This window comes from Palaemon carinicauda, chromosome 19 (assembly GCF_036898095.1).
Source record: "Palaemon carinicauda isolate YSFRI2023 chromosome 19, ASM3689809v2, whole genome shotgun sequence".
NCBI classification, from domain to species: Eukaryota; Metazoa; Arthropoda; class Malacostraca; order Decapoda; family Palaemonidae; genus Palaemon; species Palaemon carinicauda.
The window spans coordinates 129,262,834-129,283,958 of NC_090743.1; the positions used below are offsets into that span (position 1 = coordinate 129,262,834).

Below are 21,125 nucleotides of genomic sequence, written 5' to 3' on the forward strand. Positions count from 1 at the left end.
AGCCTTGCATGGTGTATCGGCTCCTCCATGTTGACCAGTTTTTCCGACTTTTTACTATAGTCTATGGATATCATCAATCACTTTTATTATTATTCTGTACATATTGTTTTTGTTTTAATTCTTGTTAATCTAGTTTTTAAGTATGATGTGTCTTTTTTATTTCTATTAATTCTTATGCTGTCTGGAGACATTGAGCAAAATCCGGGACCAGTACGTCCTAGATTTCGTCAATGTCGTCTTCTGTATTGCAATATTCGTGGTCTTCATGCAAATATCCGAGACCTTACAGTTGCGTCCAGACAGTATGATATTCTTTTGTGCTCAGAAACTTTGGTTTCTAATATGAGGCACTCATCTGAGCTCCTTATAACTGGTTTTAAGAAGCCAATAATGCTGAAACGTGATTCCATTCCTAGGGCCAGGGGAATGGCTGTATATATTAGGACCGAGTACCCTGCTTCTCATAAGTCCTGCTATCAATGTGGATGTCATGAGATTCAGGTAATAAAAGTTTGTGGCAGGCATAACAACTTTTATTTGTGTTCAATCTACCGGAATCCAGACATGGATGATTCTATCTTTGATTGTCTTCTTACCATTATGGCTAAGATACAAGAAGATGATAGAAAGGCTTCGTTTGTTTTTGTTGGTGATTTTAATGCTCACCATAGGGAGTGGTTGAGTTCTATCTCTCCTACCGATCGCCATGGCTTAAGAGCTTTAGACTTTGCCTCAGAATCAGGCTGTGAGCAAATCATAAATGAAGCTACTCACAGGTCTGGTAATTGCTTGGACCTCGTATACACTGACTCCCCTGGCGTTATAACTAGTAAGGTTGGTTCTCCAGTCGGGACTTCTGATCATGCCTTGATTTCATTATTAGTGAAGACTGAGCAGCCTGTCCCTGATATATCATATTCTTGTAAAATTTATATGAAATCCCAAGCAGACTGGAATGGGATTTTGCATGATCTTTTGTGCTTGAATTGGTCACAATTATATAATAGTGTAGATCCTGTTGTCCCTTTGAATGAGAATCTAGTCAAAATAATTGATAGGCGTATCCCTTCTCGTGTGCTAAGGTACCGAATGAAGGACAAACCGTGGTTCAATGATGATTGTAGACGTGCTTATTTGGAGAAGCAGGAGGCCTATCACCTTTGGAAGGGTAACAGATCAGATTTGACCTGGAACAACTATACTCAGCTTCGAGCATTTGCTCAGAGAGTTTATGCCTCAACTGAAAAGGAGTACAATTTAATCATAAAAGAAACCCTCTCTGGTACAACTCAGGAACATAAATGGTGGTCTACCCTTAAATCTGCACTCTTTGGTGTAGATGCAACAGTTCCTCCTTTACTTAAACCAGATGGCTCAGTCACTCACTGTCCAAAGGAAAAGGCAACCCTTTTGGCTGATGTTTTTGACAGTAAGCAGAGTGGTGAAAAACTTGAACTTCCTCATTCCTGTTTTCCTGAAGCTAAACTAACTAGTTTAGCTTTTCGATCTCGTGAGATTAAAGCTCTGTTGTTGGACCTTGATGCTTATGGAGGTGTGGACCCTAATGGTATTTTTCCTTTGTTTTTTATAAAGACAGCAGATTTCTTAGCTCCAAAGTTATCTGTTATTTTACGCAAGTTAGCAAGAAGAGGAGCTTTTAGCACTTGTTGGAGAATTGGTAATGTTACTCCTCTATGTAAATGTGTTTGTGGTAGCTCAAGTCCCACTGATTACCGCCCAATTTCCATAACTCCCATATTATCTAAAGTTTTTGAACGTCTTCTGGCAAAACGTCTTAATAGGTTTGCTGAAGGTAATCATCTATTCCCTAGTTTGCAATTTGGTTTTCGGAAAGGCCTTGGAGCATGTGATGCCCTTCTTACAATCTCCAATGCAGTACAGAAATCCCTTGATTGTGGTCGTGAAGTTCGTATGATTGGCCTTGATTTTAGTGCTGCCTTTGACCGTGTTAATCATGAGGCCCTTGTTTTCAAACTGAAACAGTTGGGAGTGGGTGGGTCGTTTCTTAGCATTATTATTGATTTTTTAAGTAGTAGATCTCAAAGAGTTGTTGTTGATGGGCACCATAGTGAGTATAGGAATGTGATATCCGGTGTTCCACAGGGTAGTGTTCTTGGCCCATTACTTTTCATACTATATACACATGACATGTGGTTTGGCCTAGAAAATAAGCTTGTTGCATATGCAGATGATGCTACTCTCTTTGCATCAATTCCATCCCCTGAATGTAGATCTGGGGTTGGTGAATCCCTTAATAGAGATTTAGCTAAAATTAGTGCATGGTGCAAATTATGGGGTATGAAGTTGAATCCTAACAAAACTCAAAGTATGATTGTAAGTAGGTCAAGGACGGTGGCTCCTCAACATCCGGATCTCAGTATTGATAATGTTTCTTTAAATTTGTATGACTCTTTCAAAATTTTAGGCGTGATTCTTGACAGCAAATTTACTTTTGAGAAACATATAAGGTCTGTGTCTTCTTCAATTGCACAAAAAATTGGCTTATTGAGAAAGTCTTTTAAGATATTCGGTGATCAATCTATTCTGAAGAAGTGTTTTAATTCTTTTATTCTACCTTGTTTTGAGTATTGTTCTCCGGTCTGGTCTTCAGCTGCTGATTCTCATCTTAATTTGTTGGACAGAAACTTACGGTCTATTAAATTTCTTATTCCTGATCTAGATATTAATCTCTGGCACCGTCGATCAATTAGTTCATTATGCATGTTGCATAAGATTTTTCATAACTCTGACCATCCTTTACATTCTGATCTCCCTGGACAATTCTATCCTGTTCGTAATACTAGGCAGGCAGTTAATTCTAATAGCCAGGCCTTCTCCATCATAAGACTCAATACTACGCAGTACTCTAGAAGTTTTATTCCAGCTGTTACCAAGTTGTGGAATGATCTTCCTAATCGGGTTGTTGAATCAGTAGAACTTCAAAAGTTCAAAGTTGGAGCAAATGCTTTTTTGTTGACCAGACGGACATGAGTCTTTTTATAGTTTATATATGACATTTTTGTTGTTGACATTGTTAATAGTTTATATATGATATATCTCTTTTGACATTACTTTTTTTAGAATGATTTATTGTTAATTTGTTTTCTTCAGTTATTTATTTCCTTATTTCCTTTCCTCACTGGGCTATTTTTCCCTATTGGAGCCCCTGGGCTTATAGCATCTTGCTTTTCCAATTAGGGTTGTAGCTTGGATAGTAATAATAATAATAATAGTAACCAGGCAAATATCACCAAAGTTGGATGGGTAATTTTTTTTTATTTTATCTCTTATGGAGGACTCAGAGTACCAGGATGACCATGATATACTGTATGCCAATAAAAGTTGAAGGCTTTATCGATTATGTCAGTCCAACAATATCCGTATTAGAACATTTTTTTTTGAATAGTTCTTACAATTAGGAAACCAGTATTAATCTTTGTTTTAGTTAACCTTTCATCGTCATCTCCTCCTCCTCTTACGCCTATTGACGCAAAGGGCTTCGGTTAGATTTCGCCAGTCGTGTCTATCTTGAACTTTTAATTCAGTACTTCTCCATTCATCATCTCCTACTTCGTACTTTATAGTCCTCAGTCATGTAGGCCTAGGTCTTCCAACTCTTTTAGTGCTTTGTGGAGCCCAGCAAAACGTTTGGTGAACTAATCTCTCTTGGGGAATGTGAAGAACATGCCCAAACCATCTTCATCTACCATACCTTTAGCTACCATAATTAGGCTGATGCATTAAACACGCAGACTTCTTTAGTGCGTTGAAATATAACAGGCTCCATTAGAATTAGAAACTTTGGAGTTGAAATTAAGAAGTCTTAGAAGTATATACCGTAAAGGAATTTGTATATATTTAGATTTGTTCATAGTTTATGCTTGAGGGTACACTTGGGCTAACTATTCTATCTGATTTCTATTCCTCTTATTTTGTTTAAAGATTTTATAGTTTATACAGTATATGAAATATTTATTTCAATGTTTATTTTTACTTGTTTCCTTTCCTTGCTGGGCTATTTTTGTTGTTGGGGCCCCTGGACTTATAGCATCCTGCTTTTCCAATTAGGGTTGTAGCTTGGCAAGTACAGTAATGATGATAATAATAATGATAATAGTAATTTGAATATCTTACTCAATCGACATGGAATTGATTTATAATAAAAGCAAAAATACTTAAAGAAACCAACACCTGTACTAAAACTACAATTTGTTCCGTAACCGAAATACAAACCACGCTATTTACAAAGGGTTTACTTTTAGCGCAGCTGAAATGACGAGCCAATAGTTTTTAACGAGGGTTAATTACCCCCGCGCTAGTTAGCGGGGGGTGGGGAAGGGTAGCTTGCTACCCCTCCCCCCTCCACACACCGGTGACTTGCTCCACTTCACTTTTGGCTCGGCGGTGATCAGACGTGTCTGTTCATCGCCTTCGCTGACAGCCTTTAATTTTCTTCTTTTTCTTACAGCTTGTGTGATTGGTTGGAAGTTGACCTTCAGTTATTTTCTTTTATTTAATATGCGGACATGCCCTGGAGTTGCCGGCCGTCCTTGTGGGACTTTCATGTCGGACGTGAGTACGGATCCTCACACCCTCTGCCCTCAATGTCGGGGCCGACGGTGCGACCAGGATAACATGTGCCGTGAGTGTAGGGAGTGGTCTGCCTCCCAGTGGGAGAGGTTTGGCCGTCGGCGTAAGAAGAAGTCCAAGAGAGACCGTTCTCCTCCGGGGTTAGCCTTGAAGGAGGAAGGTTCTCGGGACTCTTCTTCCGCCGCCCAAACCTCCTCCGAAGCTCCCCCTCGTCCGCCTCCTAAGGAGAGTCGTCCGAGTGGGAGCGCAGGCCCTTGTTCTGTTTCCCTACCTTCGGTGGGGGGGAGAGGGCGTCGCCTCCCATAGCGAGGCGGTTCCCCCTCCTCCTCCGGGGGAGGTTATTGATAATAATTCTTTATCCAGTGATGATCTGTTGCAGATTTGGTCGTCCCTGGGGCTTAAGGGCTTGCCCTCCAGGGTCGCTCTTATTGACCTTGTCTCGTTGGGGGCCGCTGTTAAACAGTCGCCGGTGGTAGCGGAGGTAGACCCTCTGTCTATTGTCGACGTCGTGGTGACAGAGGCCTCCGACGTGGCTGGGCCTTCCGACGCAGGTGCTGTTGCTGGTGATGGTGCTCTAGGCTCTCCTCCTCCTTCCGTGCATCCTTCGAAGGGGGAAGTGAGTCCTTCGGTCTCGACTGCTGCCCAGCTTCCTTCTGAGGGAAGTGTTTTGAAGGAGACTCCCCTTCGGAGGACCGATGGTCCCGACGATCTCCCCCGAGGCCGCCTCCGCCGCAAGGCTCACCGCCCTCTACGCCACAAGGGCCTCCCTTCCCCTTACAGGGGGACTAAGAGGCGCCTTTTTGGGTCTTCGTCCTCCGGGGGGGACTCTCCTCGTCAGCCTCAACCGACTACTCCGCCCTCCTTGAACCTCTCTGCGGACCGCTCTCCATCTCCTGCCGGATCTTCGCCTTCTGGAGAACTCGTCACCCGACGGGCAACGGTCCCTTCGGGGCTAAGGGATTCTTCCCTTACGCGAGCAGGGCCAGCGCACAAGCGCTCTCCTGCTCGCCAGCGATCTCCTGCTCGTCGACGATCTCCGGCTCGCCAGCGATCTCCTGCTCGTCGACGATCTCCTGCTCGCCAAGACTCTCCTGCTCGCCGACGCTCACCTGCTCGTCGGCTCTCTCCTGAGGTTCGCCCCCCTCGCCAGCGCTCTCCTGCTCGTCAGCTCTCTTCCGAGCGTCAGCGCTCATTTGAGGACCATCGCCCTGCGGTCTCTGACCACCCTTTAGTTCCTGCTGAGCTCCCTGCTCACCATCGTGTGTCAGAAACACATGTTCGCCAACGCGCCAGCGATCTTCCCGTTCCTGCTCGTGAACCTATCCTCTCTCAGGACACGCGTCGACCTTCTGCTCGCCAGCGATCACCAGCTCGCCAGCGATCACCAGCTCGCCAGCGATCACCAGCTCGCCAGCGATCACCAGTTCGCCAGCGATCACCTTCACATGCTGCCCGCCATCGCACGAACCTGCCTGATCGCCCGCTTACGCATGCTGCTCCTCATCGCAATACCCTGAACGATCGCCCTCCTGCGGATGCTGATCACCATCGCACAACCCTGCACGATCGCCCGCTTACGCATGCTGCTCGCCATCGCACAACCCTGCACGATCGCCCGCTTTCGCATGCTGCTCCTCATCGCAATACCCTGAACGATCGCCCTCCTGCGGATGCTGATCACCATCGCACCCTTTCACGCGATCATTCACCTGCGCATGCTGCTCGCCATCGCACAACCCTGCACGATCGCCCGCTTTCGCATGCTGCTCCTCATCGCACAACCCTGAACGATCGCCTTCCTGCGGATGCTGATCACCATCGCACCCTTTCACGCGATCATTCACCTACGCATGCTGCTCGCCATCGCACAACCCTGAACGATCGCCCGCTTACGCATGCTGCTCCTCATCGCTCAACCCTGAACGACCGCCCTCTTGCGCGCAATCTTCACCTTCACATGCTGCTCGCCATCGCTTACCATCACGTGATCATTATCGCCAGCGATCTTCTTCACCTACGCGGCAGCACGATCCCTCGCCGTCGCGCCATCGCTTGCGTTCGTCGCCTCGGACACGTGTTCCTTTACCTGCCCACCCTCACGCCCACTCGCCTGCGCGCCCGCGCGATCGCTCGCCTGCGCGCCCGCGCGATCGCTCGCCTGCGCGCCCGCGCGATCGCTCGCCTGCGCGCCCGCGCGATCGCTCGCCTGCGCGCCCGCGCGATCGCTCGCCTGCGCGCCCGCGCGATCGCTCGCCTGCGCGCCCGCGCGACCGCTCGCCTGCGCGCCCGCGCGACCGCTCGCCTGTACGCCCGCGCAACCATTCGCCTTTGCGCGACCGTTCACCCTCGCGCGACCATAGTTCGCGGCGAATTCCACAGCCGGTGGTAGCAGCAGGGACGCGTGCTCCTAGACGGCACTCGGGATCACCTCCATCCAAGCACAGGTTGGTATTGCAGGACGAGGACAGGTCATTACAACATTCTTCCCCACCTTCTTTTCAGGCAGGTACCGTCGTGTCCACTCCAAAGGATCGCCCGATCCCTTTCACCTTAGCGAGGATTTCGGACTCTGTGTCCTTTGAGCAGCAGACTTGGTTTGGTCCGCTGGCACGGGCGTTAGTGAGGGTTATGAAACCAGCACTCGCCGGCCAGGGTAACAAACCAGCGGCTGTCTCTCCTTCGCTGAAGAGAAAGAGAGGAGTGGACTTCGTGGTGACTTCCCCCAGGGCGAAGTTGGTTCCCAAGAGGTCGGTCTCGAGGGTCCCCTCTCCTGCACGAGTACTCTCTCCTTCTCCCGTGGACGAGGCCTTTCCGTCCTCAGGTGAGTCCAGTGGACCGGTAGTCTTCCCCCCGGCACCAGGGGGGGAGACTTCGCTTCAGGCAGGAGAATTGTCTCGTGAGGAAGGGGCCCCTCGAACCTCGTTGTTGGGATCCTGTATCCCTCCTAGGAGGGAGCCCAAGGATTCCAAGACCATCCCTAAATCCTCTGCAAGGATTCGACAGGAACCCATGACTACCCAGGGGAATGTCCACGTATCACCCCAGGAAGAGATTCCTGGGGCAGGAGACTTAGCTGCCAGCCCACAGGGAGGAGAACAGCAAGAGTCCGAACATGCCTTCTGGCAGGTCCTAAGCCTGATAAGGCAACTTAACAGTCTTACGGATCCAGTCATCCCCCCCCGTGAAGGCAAAGACACAATTCTGGATGAAGTGTTCGACGTTCGGAAGGCCCCTAAGACCAGTGCAGCTCTGCCCTGGTCTCGGGGGCTGAAGAGTGCCAGAGCTAGGGCCAATGCTCAGCTCGCACTTCTTGCCTCCTCCAGTCGTTCCACTGCCGGGAACAAACTCATCCCTCCTCCTCGCCTTCAGCAGAGGAGGTATTTCGAGATCCTGGGTGAGCACAACCTCGCTCTTCCGCTCCATCACTCTGTGGAGGAGCTGGCGAAGGGAGTTCCCTTGGAGAAACTCTCTGCCCGGCAGGTGTCGTTCTCGGCGGCAGAGATCCTTAACCACGAGAAGGTCGCTAAGTGTGCCATGCAGGCCACTTCGTGGCTGGACTTCTGGTTAGGATCTCTGGGCATCCTATTGCGATCTGAGGACTTGTCCAAGGAGACCAATAGGAAGGCCCTAGAGACCTTCTTGCTCTCGGGCACCCGCTCCATCGAGTTCTTGGCGCACCAGGTTACCACCCTGTGGGCCAACTCGGTGTTGAAGCGTCGCGATGCTGTGTCCGAGAGATTCCATCCGAAGGTCCCCGCCGTAGATGTGTGTAGGCTCCGACATGCCTCCCTCCTGGGGGAGAGCCTGTTTGAGCCTCAAGACTTGGAGCGAACGGCTGAGAGGTGGAGGAAATCCAGCACGGACTCCCTCCTCCACAGGGCCCTTACAACTCGGCCCTATAAGCCTCCAGCCCCGCCACAACAGCAGCAACAGCCTCGTAAGGCTCCAAAACAGGCACCGGCAGCTAAGAAAGTGGTGTCTAAGCCCCAGCCCTTTCCAGCCAAGGTCAAGAGGGGTGGTAAGTCCTCCAGGGGAGGCAAGACTTCTAGGGGTGGCGGCCGCGGCCGCAAGCCCTAGGGGTGGCAGTCCCCCTGCGTGTCCACCTGTGGGGGGATGCCTTCAGCGTTGCGTCCGCAGGTGGCAACATCTCGGGGCCGATGCTTGGACGATCTCGGTGATCGGCCAAGGTTATCGCGTCCCGTTCACGTCATCTCAACCTCCCCTGACAGCGAATCCAGTGTCGTTGAGCTCCTATGCCATGGGATCGGCAAAGGGGCTGGCCCTTCAGGCCGAAGTCAAGACCATGTTCGAGAAGGGTGCTCTCCAGGAGGTCGTGGACGGCTCTCCAGGCTTCTTCAGTCGACTCTTTCTTGTAAAGAAGGCTACTGGAGACTGGAGACCCGTCATCGATCTCTCGGCTCTGAACAGGTTTGTCAAACAAACCCGGTTCAGCATGGAGACAGCAGACACAGTCAGACTTGCGGTGAGACCACAAGACTTCATGTGTACACTGGATCTAAAGGACGCGTACTTCCAGATCCCAATCCATCCGTCTTCCAGGAAGTACCTGAGATTCTGCCTAGACAACAAGATCTACCAGTTCAAGGTGCTGTGTTTCGGTCTCTCCACAGCTCCTCAGGTGTTCACCAGAGTGTTCACCCTGATTTCGACTTGGGCGCACAGGAACGGCATTCGTCTCCTTCGTTACCTAGACGATTGGCTGATCCTAGCAGACTCGGAGTCGACCCTTCTTCGACACCGAGACAGGCTTCTAGATCTTTGCCAGGATCTGGGGATCGTGGTAAACCTCGAGAAGTCCTCTCTGCAGCCGTCCCAGCGACTGGTTTATCTAGGCATGCTAATAGACACCAATCTCCACAAAGCCTTTCCATCAGACGACCGGATAGCAAGGCTGAGGAGGGTGGCGGAACCTTTCCTCAGGCGAAAAGAACTCCCCGCCCAATCGTGGTTGCGTCTCTTGGGCCACCTATCCTCCCTGGCCCGTCTGGTTCCAAACAGCCGCCTCAGGATGAGATCCCTTCAATGGCGGCTCAAGTCCCGGTGGAATCAAGGATCCGATTCCCCGGACACTCTGATCCCAATGGGGTCTCTGGAACAGACGGACTTGCGGTGGTGGCTGGCCGACGAGAACCTGCGAAAGGGAGTGAGTCTTCTCGTCCTTCCCCCGGAATTGACTCTGTTTTCGGACGCGTCAAAAGAAGGGTGGGGGGCGCACGTTCTGAACCAGAGGGCCTCAGGCCTTTGGTCAGAATCAGAAAAGTGCCTACACATCAACCTGCTAGAATTGAAGGCCGTCTTTCTGGCCCTTCAACAGTTCCAACGGTTCCTGGCGGGTCACTCCGTGGTGGTGATGAGCGACAACACCACGGTAGTGGCTTATATCAACAAGCAGGGAGGCACTTTTTCGCAACAGCTATCCCATCTTGCAGTAGAGACTCTGAGGTGGACCGAAACCCACTCGATAACACTATCAGCTCGCTTCATTCCTGGCAAGAGGAATGTGCTCGCCGACAGTCTGAGCAGGGCTTCGCAGATAGTGAGTACCGAGTGGTCTTTGGATCCTCAGATAGCCAACAAAGTCCTGACTTTGTGGGGTTCCCCGACGGTGGACTTGTTCGCGACAGCCTTGAACTTCAAGCTGCCCCTGTACTGCTCACCAGTCCCGGACCCCAAGGCACTCTGGCAAGATGCTTTCCAGCAACGGTGGGACAACATCGACGTGTACGCCTTCCCACCATTCTGTCTGATGAGAAGGGTGCTCAACAGGACCAGACTATCGGTCAACTGTTCCATGACTCTAGTAGCTCCGCTATGGCATCACGCGGAATGGTTTCCGGACCTTCTGCAACTCCTGACGGAACTCCCAAGGGAGCTTCCTCCACGACACGAGCTTCTCAGACAACCCCACTCCGGTGTCCCTCACAGGGCCGTAGCCTCGCTTCGGCTTCACGCCTGGAGACTATCCAGCGTCTCCTCGCGGAGAGAGGCTTTTCGCAACAGGTTGCGGAGAGAATGTCTCGGCACCTGCGAAGGTCCTCTGAGGGAGTCTACCAAGCGAAGTGGAGAGTCTTTTGTGGTTGGTGTCGTGGAAGGGGTATCTCTCCACTCGATGCCACTATTCCAGCAATAGCGGACTTCCTTGTGTATCTGCGAGAAAAAATGCGCCTTTCTGTCTCGGCAGTGAAAGGCTATCGCTCAGCCTTAAGCTTGGCCTTCAGATTGAAGGGCGTGGATATTTCTTCATCGCTAGAACTCTCTTTACTCATACGTAGCTATGAGCTTACCTGCCCCCAGTCGGAAGTGAGACCCCCTCCTTGGAACGTGGTTCGAGTTCTCAGGTCTCTCAAGAGACCTCCCTTCGAGCCATTACGCCAGGCCTCCGATCGCCACCTGTCTTGGAAGACGGCTTTCCTACTCGCCTTGGCCTCGGCCAAGCGAGTTAGTGAACTTCATGGTCTCTCGTACGACATCGCCCATTCAAGGGGATGGGGGGAGGTAACGTTCAGGTTCGTCCCTGAGTTTGTGGCCAAGACTCAGAATCCTGGAGTGCCGGATCCTCGGTTCGACTCTTTCAGGATCGCGAGTCTCCGTTCTGTAACAAACGACCCAGACCAGCTGCTACTATGCCCAGTGAGGTGTCTGAGGTACTACTTGAAGAGAACGGCTGCAGTCCGTCCTCATGTGCGAGCTTTGTTTGTGAGCACAGGCAGGACAAAGAGGAGGGTCACAAGGAACACCATCTCTGCTTGGATTCGTAGGGTTATCCACCATGCCCTGAATCCTGACCCTCCTCCGTCACGTCGCCCTCGGGCCCACGATGTCAGGGGTATTGCTACATCCCTGGCCTTCAAGAGAAACTTCTCTGTGACGCAGGTACTTCAAGCGGGGGTCTGGAAGCGTCAAACGACCTTCACAGCCCACTACCTGCAAGACGTGACCCACAGGAGCCTCGATACGTTCTCTATCGGCCCTGTGGTGGCTGCACAACAGCTGGTCTAACCTCAGGCTCCTTTTTGGACAAGTAGCAGTAGGTTGAGGGCGTTGTTACCCGGTCTTAGTCTGTGTGAATGAAAGAGTATGTCTGACCCTTACTTCTTTCTTCATTCTCCCCTCTCTTGGGGAAGCAGCATCCTGGTCCTCGCATAGCTGACCTCGACCTCTGCAGGTAACCCATGCTTCTTTGTGCTCCTAGTATTAAGCTTAATACTGTTGCGTCTCCCATACCCTGACGAGGTGGTATGGGGAACGTCCTATCCTAGAATTCCTATCTGAAGGTCTCAAGGTCAACTTCATAGGACGAGTCACACTCTCCTCCTCACACTACTTATGTAGGCCACTCGTTCCTAGCGATGCTAGGAACCTGTGAGGTACAGGGGCTCCCTCTCTCTAGTGCTGCTCACTAAGGGATCGAGCCCCCGGGCAAGCCGAAGTCAGTAAGGCTGGGGACTTTCCACCCTTCCTAAGGGGTAAGTCACCCTTTGTAAATAGCGTGGTTTGTATTTCGGTTACGGAACAAATGACAAATTCGAAGATAATTTGTATTTTTCCTAACCATACAAACCTTAGCTATTTACACATATGTGCCCGCCATCCCTGACCCCCAAGTCAAGTCCTACCTCTAAGTGAAGTGAAGCAAGTCACCGGTGTGTGGAGGGGGGAGGGGTAGCAAGCTACCCTTCCCCACCCCCCGCTAACTAGCGCGGGGGTAATTAACCCTCGTTAAAAACTATTGGCTCGTCATTTCAGCTGCGCTAAAAGTAAACCCTTTGTAAATAGCTAAGGTTTGTATGGTTAGGAAAAATACAAATTATCTTCGAATTTGTCATGTTCTGTCAGCTCTATTTTCAGGAACAAAAGACAATAATTATTAGGAAAGAATTAAGTACTGTATAAGCTAGACAAAGAAGGATGTAACACCGCTGCAATCTATAGGGTTAGGTTAGCATAGGATATGATGTATCCCTTCAGTTGCACTGTCATAACATTGAACAATGGTTTATTTTGGAGGGGGTAAGGGACAGAACCCCCCTCAATCATGTCAAGTAAGACACAGCATTTTGATATCCCTTTAAGATACTTTATCACTTTTTACCAGTGGTCAAGTTAAGAAGCAGGATCTTAGTTTAGGGTATTAAGGAATATATCTATCCTTGTAATTATTAGTGACTAGACATATGAAGCACATTTTCAGCTTATTTTCCCATTGGTAATAATACTCTCCACTTGATGTAGGCTTTCCTTTTCCTGATGAATTCGGGTTTCCAAATGCAGTTCACTGTAATTGTTCGTATGGTTTAGCGAAATTCAGGTGGACTCTGGTTGTAATAGTTGAAAAAAAAAAATGCTAAATAACCATTCAGATCAAAATATGAATCATATGTTCGTTAAGAAATTTATTTGGAGTACTGTAAATAAATCTGTTTTCTATGTGATAAAAAGCAGTTGAACCTTATTTTGTCAACCTATGGTCATCAAATAAGACATGGACGTTCTGCTTTTTCCATGCTTCCACTCTGTATATGACCCTGACTTAGCTGGTATATAGTCTATACATAATGTTTAACTTCCAACTGTAAACTTGATGTGTACATCATATTAGGAAAGTAAGTCAGACCAAGTTTTTATGATGACAGAAACATTGTAGACACTTTTTGAAAACTGTACTTGAATATAGGGAACAACAAATTTCAAAAATAGCCTTGGTAATATGCTAAATGAAAAGTAATCATTGGTTTTACACATTAAATAATTTCACGTTTCATTTTCCGTTCATGAGTTGTTCATAATAATATAAGCTTCTTTTATTTTAATGACTGTCTAACATGGATACTTTTATTTGCAGATCTTTCAAGGCCCGGCCTGCTATTGAATGAACAAAGGCCTTTTAGACAATGGAACCTTGTGCAGAAGTAACCGTAAATAGTTTGCCCAAGGCCCAAAAAACTTACGCGAAAGATGTCGCCAACACTATCATTGCCAACGGGGCTTTGGAGAACAAAGAAAAAACATGTACCCCATTACAGTCAGAGACGAGTCAGTTACACGGCCGAGTGCCACAGCAGGAGGGTTCCCAGACTTTGCACATGGCTTTCCCAATATCTGAAGAGGATTTCAGGTCTCCGACTCCCATTCAGGTTTCGTTGATTGACGGCCAAGTCATTCACCTGACATCGAGATCACTTCTAAGCAATAGTAGGAGAGGGAAGCTGTATGACCCAAGTGCATGCGATGAAATAGTAAAATCAGGTCAGACGGATGTAGAGAAGTTAGTCAATAAGTCCCTCCATTTTCTTCCATCTACTGAGAAACCGTACATCTTGCCTCAGGGTATTAGCTCGGAGGGTGATTACTTGCTAGCGGAGGAAGTGCTGTGCGAGGATATCTTGCATTCGACTAACATGCTTCCAGAGGAACAAATATTAACGATTCCGTCCCCTTCCCCTGTCGAGTTCACAGTGGGAACCAAACCAGATGCTTTAGCTATTGCAGCCAGTGAAGTCTTTAGCAACAGTTGCATCGGCCTCCCATTGCAAGTAGATAAGGGCATAAGTGATTCTATTGAATACCAAATATCAGAAACTAGGCTAAACGGAGTTGAGGAAGTCTCATGTGAAGCTGTGGCTGGGTCCTTTCAACCTCAAGAGGCTCACCAAGCTTCCTTTTCTGACTGTGATGGAATGAATTCATTCAGATGCAATGTACAGAAGTTAAAAGATGAGAGAAGTAAACTGGATGAAATGTACATATCTAACAAACAGGAAGAGTTGGGTAAATGTAAGAAAAGTGGGTCTTTGAAATGTCATGAAATTAGCAATGGGAAAAACGACGGATTTGAACATTCAGGCATTGAAAAATCTGCTCCTCCCAAGTTGTATGCTGCCTTGGAAAGTTCCCAAAACAGTCCTGACTAATCTGTAAATGCCACCTGTGCCAAGTCTACGAGTGTGAAAAATGAGGTTGAAGTAAAGGAAGAAGAGGTGATTGAGAGACTAGAGTATTTGCAGCCTACATCAATGGAAGGACCTTCCAAAGCATCTATAAGTTATGTCACAAACCAGGATGCAGGCATGCAGCCTGCATTAATGAAAAGTGCCTATAAAGCACCTGTTAAATGTATTAATAAACAAGACACAGGTTTGCAGCCTGCATCAACAGAAAGTACTTGTACATGTGTCGAAACAAAAAACGCAGGCCAAGGGACACTGCCGGCAGGGGGAATGTTAAGAAGGTCTCCAAGGGCTCCGAAGATCAAGAAGGAATTTATTGAGGTATGTCAATGCTGTACTGTAACTGTACAAATTTCCTTTGCTCAACTACATGATTTTAGAAATGTTTTGGAGGATTTAAATAATTCGGAAGTTGTAAACAGCTTCATTTGGAATAACTTAGTGTACTGTATTTTGAGCCATAATATTTTAAAGGTTAGTGTTTACTCCTCGATTTTTTACTTGTTCCGTAACTGAAATACAAACCACGCTATTTACATAGGGTATTACTTTTGGCGTAGCTGAAATGACGAGCCATTAGATTTTTAACGAGGGTTAACTAGCCCCTCGCTAGTTAGCGAGGGGGTAGGGGAGGGGGTAGCTAGCTACCCCTCCCCCCTCACACACCGGTGAACTGATTCACTTTGCTTTTGGCTCGGGTGATGGGCAGACATGTCTGCTCCCACCCTCGCTTGGCAGCCATTAATGTTTTTTGTCTTTACTTACTTTTTCTTATACTAATATATATATAAACATTCTTTATGTTTATGTATATATTTGTGTATAGAAATATAGTAAGTTTCCTTTTCAGTGTTTGTGCTGTGTGTGTAGTGTACGACAACGTCACCGCGTAGTTCCAGGCCACCACGGTTTCACGTCATGGGGCGCGGCCTCTCCCTTGGTCCTTCGGTCGTTCCTTCGGCTTCCGATAATTCGGCCGCCCTGGGGAATCGTCATCGCTGGACTTTCTTCATTCATCTGTTTTCTCCGCTGTTCCTCCTTCCCTACGGGGAACTTGGATTCTCAGCGAAGGGAATGTGGGAGTTTAGATTGACTACGGTCTCTCTCTACTCGAGGTCGTTCACCCTTTTGCTACTACTACGTACTATTACGGAAGCTTCTTTCCCGTGCGGGTTGGGTTGCTATTCCGTTTATTTGTCTCAATTATTTTTATTGAAATCTAATTGTATTTTTTTAACTTTTCAGCATTCTGTGGAGAACACTTCCCTTCCGGGGGTCAGTGGTTCTTACCATTTGTGAACATTCTTAGATGAATTACATAATTATAATTCTGTTATAATTCTGTTTTTGTTACAGTTCTCCGCCCTCCCCCTTCTCCCGTGAATGTCAGTGGGGGAGGAGGGCGCATACTTAATTTGTAATTCTTATGTTTTCTATTCCCTCGGGGTTTCTCTTTGGAGTTCCTCCCGGGGGAATTTCTGTTAACTAATTATTTATTTTATTTTCCCAGTTAACGATGCAGTTTTTCTTCGTTTGCCTGAATGTGCCAACGAAGCAGAGCTGCCCTGTTTGTGCCTGGGGAGTCTGCAGTTGCTGCCGTCTCTCTAGGACATCGTCATGGGCGTGTTCCCTTCTCTTAGAAGTTCTCCCGTGACAACTGTCGGCTCTTTAGTTCATCTTAGAACGCTAAGGAGGTTTGCCTCCAGGGGTAGGTAACTTCCCTTCTGAGGGAGGTTCCCTTCCCAGGTGTGAGTTTTTTTTCCCTGCAGAGGGAGAACTTCTCATACCTTAATAATTCCGGGATGGGTTTTCCTGGTCCTCGAGTGGTTATGCTCTTGGTGCTGAGCGACCGCATTTGTAACCATGCTCAAGGAGCTGAGCGGTTGCAAGGCCGGGCACATGAAACCTTCAGGTGGCTATGCTCTTGGGGCTGAGCGGTCGCACCTGCAGCTATGCTCAAGGGGCTGAGCAGCTGCAGGATCAGTATTGTGACCTCTCTCGTTCGCCAGGGAGGCCACTCATAAGGACTCCTCTTCGGAGGATTGCTCCTTATAGGTCAGCTTGCTGATCCAACGGCCCTAAGGGGCGCCATCACCAGTGTCTTCAAGTCTCTTCTACGAAGTGTTAACCTCTCTCGTTCGCGAGAGAGGCCACTCATAGAGACTCCTCTTCGGAGGATTGTTCCTGTTTAGACCAGCTTGCTGTTCGGGACCTCTCCGCAGTTTGTTCGCCATCTCCTAGACCTGCTGACCTGCCGTCTCCGTTCCTGGCTGCTGACGCGGTGGGCGCCCACGCACCCCGTTATCCAACGGGCACTGGTCCCTTCGGGGCAAAAGGGGCTTTCTCACACTGTGAGTAAGTCCCTTAAGCGCCAGGTATCCCCTGCGCGCCAACGTTTTCCTGCGCGCTCGCGCAATCTCCTGCTGTTCCTGAGTCTTCCATCCAGAGGAATCCTGTTCCAGGGACTATTCCTAATCGTCCTGTCAGCTGTCCCTTCATCCTAGCGCGCGCGCAGGCTCGTGCTCGCCGACAATCTTCTTACGCCAACGATCTTCGTACGCGCGCAAGCGCCGACGATCTTCTTTCGCGCGCAAGCGCTGACGATCTTCTTACGCGCGCAAGCGCCGACGATCTTCTTACGCGCGCAAGGGCCGACAATCTTCTTTCGCAAGCGAGCGCTGACGATCTTCTTACACGCGCAAGCGCCAACGATCTTTGAGCGCCGTCGATCTTCTTATGCGCGCAAGCGCAGACGATCTTCTTTGGCGCGCTAGCGCTGACGATCTTCCTACGCACGTAAGCTCCGACGATCGTCCGCTCGCAGGCTCCGATGGTTCCCCGCGCCGACGATCTTCTTACGCACGCAAGCGCCGACGATCTTCTTAGGCGCACAAGCGCCGACGATCTTCTTACGAGCGCAAGCGCCGACGATCTTCTTACGCGCGCAAGCGCCGACGATCTTCTTATGCGCGGAAACGCCGACGATCTTCTTGCGCGCACAAGCGCCGACGATCTTTAAGCGCTGTCGATCTTCTTTCGCTCACATGCGCCGACGATCTTCAAGCGCCAACAATCTCGTACGCGTGCGCGCCGACATTCTCACGGGCTCTTCATTCTGTTCCTGCACGTCAGTCTGATTCCTGCTCACCCTAGGAAGTCTCGCCCGCGCGCGAGTGTTTTCTACGGTCTCTCGCGCGCGACCCCTGGGTTTTTCCCATCGCGTGAGCGCCAGTGCGCTCCCTCTACCAAGGTGAGGCCTTCTCCCACCGCACCAATGGGAGAAACCCCACCTCGAGCAGGAGAATCGTCCCGTGTTGGGGAGAGAAGAGCCCTCAGACTTCGTTGTTGGAGTCCCGTATCCCTTCTAGGAGGGAACCGAAGGACTCTAAGAGTCCCCCCAAGTAGAGCCTTTGGGGACAGGAGACTTTGCTGCCAGTTCTCCAGGGGGAGAGCAGCAAGAGTCAGAGCATGCCTTCTGGCTGGTCTTGACTCTGATGAGGCATCTCAACGGGTTCAAGAACCCTGAGGTTCCTCCTCGTGAGGGCAAGGACACGGTCCTGGACCGAGTCTTTGGCACTCAGAAACCCGCCAAGGCCAGTGCGGTTTTGCCCTGGTCCCAAGGGGCGAAGAGTGCCTAGGGATAAGGTTGAGGGCCAGCTCTCCGAGCTCGCCTCCTCCAGCCGTTCCACTACTGGCAACAAGCTCCTCCCACTTCCACTAGAGGAGGTATTTTGAGATCATGGAGGAGTCTGGCTTACCTCTTCTGTTGCACTCTATGGAAGAGCTTACCAAGGGAGTCCCTCTCGCGAGACTCTAGCCGGCAAGTGACTTTCTCGGCGACAGAGATCCTAAGCCAGGAGAAGTTCGCGAAGTGCGCCATGCAGGCTACATCGTGGCTGGACGTCTGGTTGGGGTCTCTTGGCATCCTGTTGCGATCCGAGGATCTGTCCAAAGAAAGCTCCAGGAAGGCACTGGAGACCTTCCTCCTTTCGGGCTCCCGTACCATCGAGTTCTGGCCCACCAAGCCTCGAACTTGTGGGCCAATTCGATCTTGAAAGGACGTGATGCAGTGGCAGAAAGATTCCTTTCGAAGGTCCCGGCCTTCAAAGTCGGCAAGCTCAGACACTCTTCCCTTATGGGAAAGAGTCTGTTTGAGCCCAAAGATGTGGAACAGGCAGCTGAGAGGTGGAGGAAATCCAATCAGGAGTCTCTCCTCCAAAGGGCTCTCACAACAAAGCCCTACAAACCTCCAGCACCTCAACAACCTCACCCGCCCAAGATGACGAAACTGGCAGTGGCAGCAAAGACGACGGTGTCCAAACAACAGCCCTTTTCTGTCAAAGACAAGAAGGGCAAAAAGGCCAGGGATGGCAAGAATCCTAGAGGCAGTGGCCGAGGCCGCAAACGCTAGGATTGGCAATCCCCCTGCATGTCTACCAGTGGGGCGTTGCCTACAAAGTTGCGCATTCAGGTGGCAGCAACTCGGGGCCGATTCCTGGACGATTTCCGTAATCAGTCAGCGATATCGCGTCCCGTTCACAACATCTCTACCTCCCCTGACAGCGAATCCGGTGTCGTTGAGCTCCTATGTCATGGGATCGGCAAAGGGGCTAGCCCTACGGGCAGAAGTCGAGACCATGCTGAAGAAGGATGCTCTCCAAGAGATCGTCGATGGTTCTCCAGGCTTCTTCAGTTGACTCTTTCTTGTGAAGAAGGCGTCTGGAGGCTGGAGACCAGTCATCGACCTCTCAGCTCTGAACAGGTTTGTCAAACAAACTCCGTTCAGCATGGAGACAGCAGTCACGGTCAGACTTGCAGTGAGACCACAAGACTTCATGTGTACACTGGATCGGAAGGACGCGTACTTCCAGATCCCAATCCATCTGTCTTCAAGGAAGTACTTAAGATTCAGCCTAATTAACGAGATCTACCAGTTCAAGGTGCTGTGTTTCGGTCTCTCCACAGCACCTCAGGTATTCTCCAGAGTGTTCACCCTGATCTCTTCGTGGGCACACAGGATCGGCATCCGTCTCCTCTGCTATCTGGACGACTAGCTGATCCTGGCAGACTCGGAGTCGACCCTTCTTCGACACCGGGACAAGCTTCTGAGACTTTGCCAAGATCTAGGGATCATGGTAAATCTCGAGAAGTCTTCTCTGCTTCCATCTCAACGACTGGTATATCTAGGCATGATCTTGGACACCAATCTCCACAAAGCCTTTCCATTAGACGACAGGATAGCAAGGGTGAGGAGGGTCGCAGATCCTTTCCTCAGACGAGAAGAACTCCCAGCCCAATCATGGTTACGTCTTCTCGGTCACCTTTCCTCCCTGGCCCGTCTAGTTCCAAATGGGCGCCTCAGGATGAGATCCCTGCAATGGCGGCCCAAGTCCCGGTGGAATCAGGGTCACGATTATCCGGACGTTTTGATCCCTAGGAGTCCTTTGGAACGGACGGACCTTCAGTGGTGGGTGACAGACGAAAACCTCCGAAAGGGAGTGGATCTTCTCGTCCTCCCCCCAGATTTGACGCTGTTCTCGGATGCCTCAAAAGAAGTGGGGGGGGTGGCACGTTCTGAACAACAGGACCTCAGGCCTATGGTCAGAAGCAGAAAAGTGCCTCCACATAAACCTGCTAGAGATGAAGGCCGTATTTCTGGCACTTCATCAGTTCCAACAGTACCTGGCGGGTCACTCCGTGGTGGTGAGGAGCGACAACACCACGGTAGTGGCTTACATCAACAAGCAGGGCGGTACCTTTTTTAAACACCAGACTTACCCGGTAGTTATATATATAGCTTACCTCCCCGACGTCAACGGCAGAAAATTCGAAACTCGCGCCAACCGCCAGTTGGATAGCCAGGTGTACCACCCCTGCGCCCTAGCGAGGTACCTGGGAACCATTCCAGTGACCCTCATATATTCCTTGCCGTCGCTAGCGGCGACACGTGAATTCTACTCCGTCATTACTGATCGTTTTTTGGGTGAAGTACAAATCTTTGGTTATTGACTCCCGCTTGTTATTGATCTCGCTTTGGATATTTCTTGATTTTATTTGGATTTGAAGATTTTTGACCTTTGCTTATCTGAATTTTCTTTAATATTTCAAAATGGCCACCCCACTATAACTTTTAGGTTATGTGTGAGCAGTGGGTGTAAGACCCGAATGGCTAAAGCCTCTCTTGACCCCATTCTCTCTGTGTTGCATGCAGAGGTAAAGAGTGATTTAGGAGATCGCTGTGATGAATGTGTTTTACTGTCAGAGCATGAATGGATTGAGTTTGATAGATACAGGCGTAAACTCAAAAGGGATAGATTGAGGCATAGTTCTTCTCGCTCATCTAGAGATATTTCCTCTTCCCATGTCATTAATCCTATTCCTTCACCTGTAGTGGTAGATCCCGATCTCACTATTGCAATTGCTAAAGAACCATCACTAAAGGATATGTTAGTGGCGATTCAAGCTCTTGGCGCTAAAGTTGAATCTTTGGCTGCTGACAGGACACAGTTGATGTCCGATGTGCAACAATTAAAAGGTGGAAGTGCA

General features: G+C 49.4%; 1 protein-coding gene across 1 annotated transcript in view; it reads left to right on the forward strand.

Annotated features, from left to right (window-relative positions):
* The window catches only part of LOC137658864 (uncharacterized), a 59,187-nt gene that overhangs the window by 2,665 nt on the left and 35,397 nt on the right, over nt 1–21,125 (forward strand). Inside the window, 1 exon segment of the mRNA XM_068393979.1 lies at nt 13,475–14,900. Within this exon segment, the coding sequence (XP_068250080.1) occupies nt 13,524–14,900 (1,377 nt within the window). The 5' untranslated portion in view covers nt 13,475–13,523.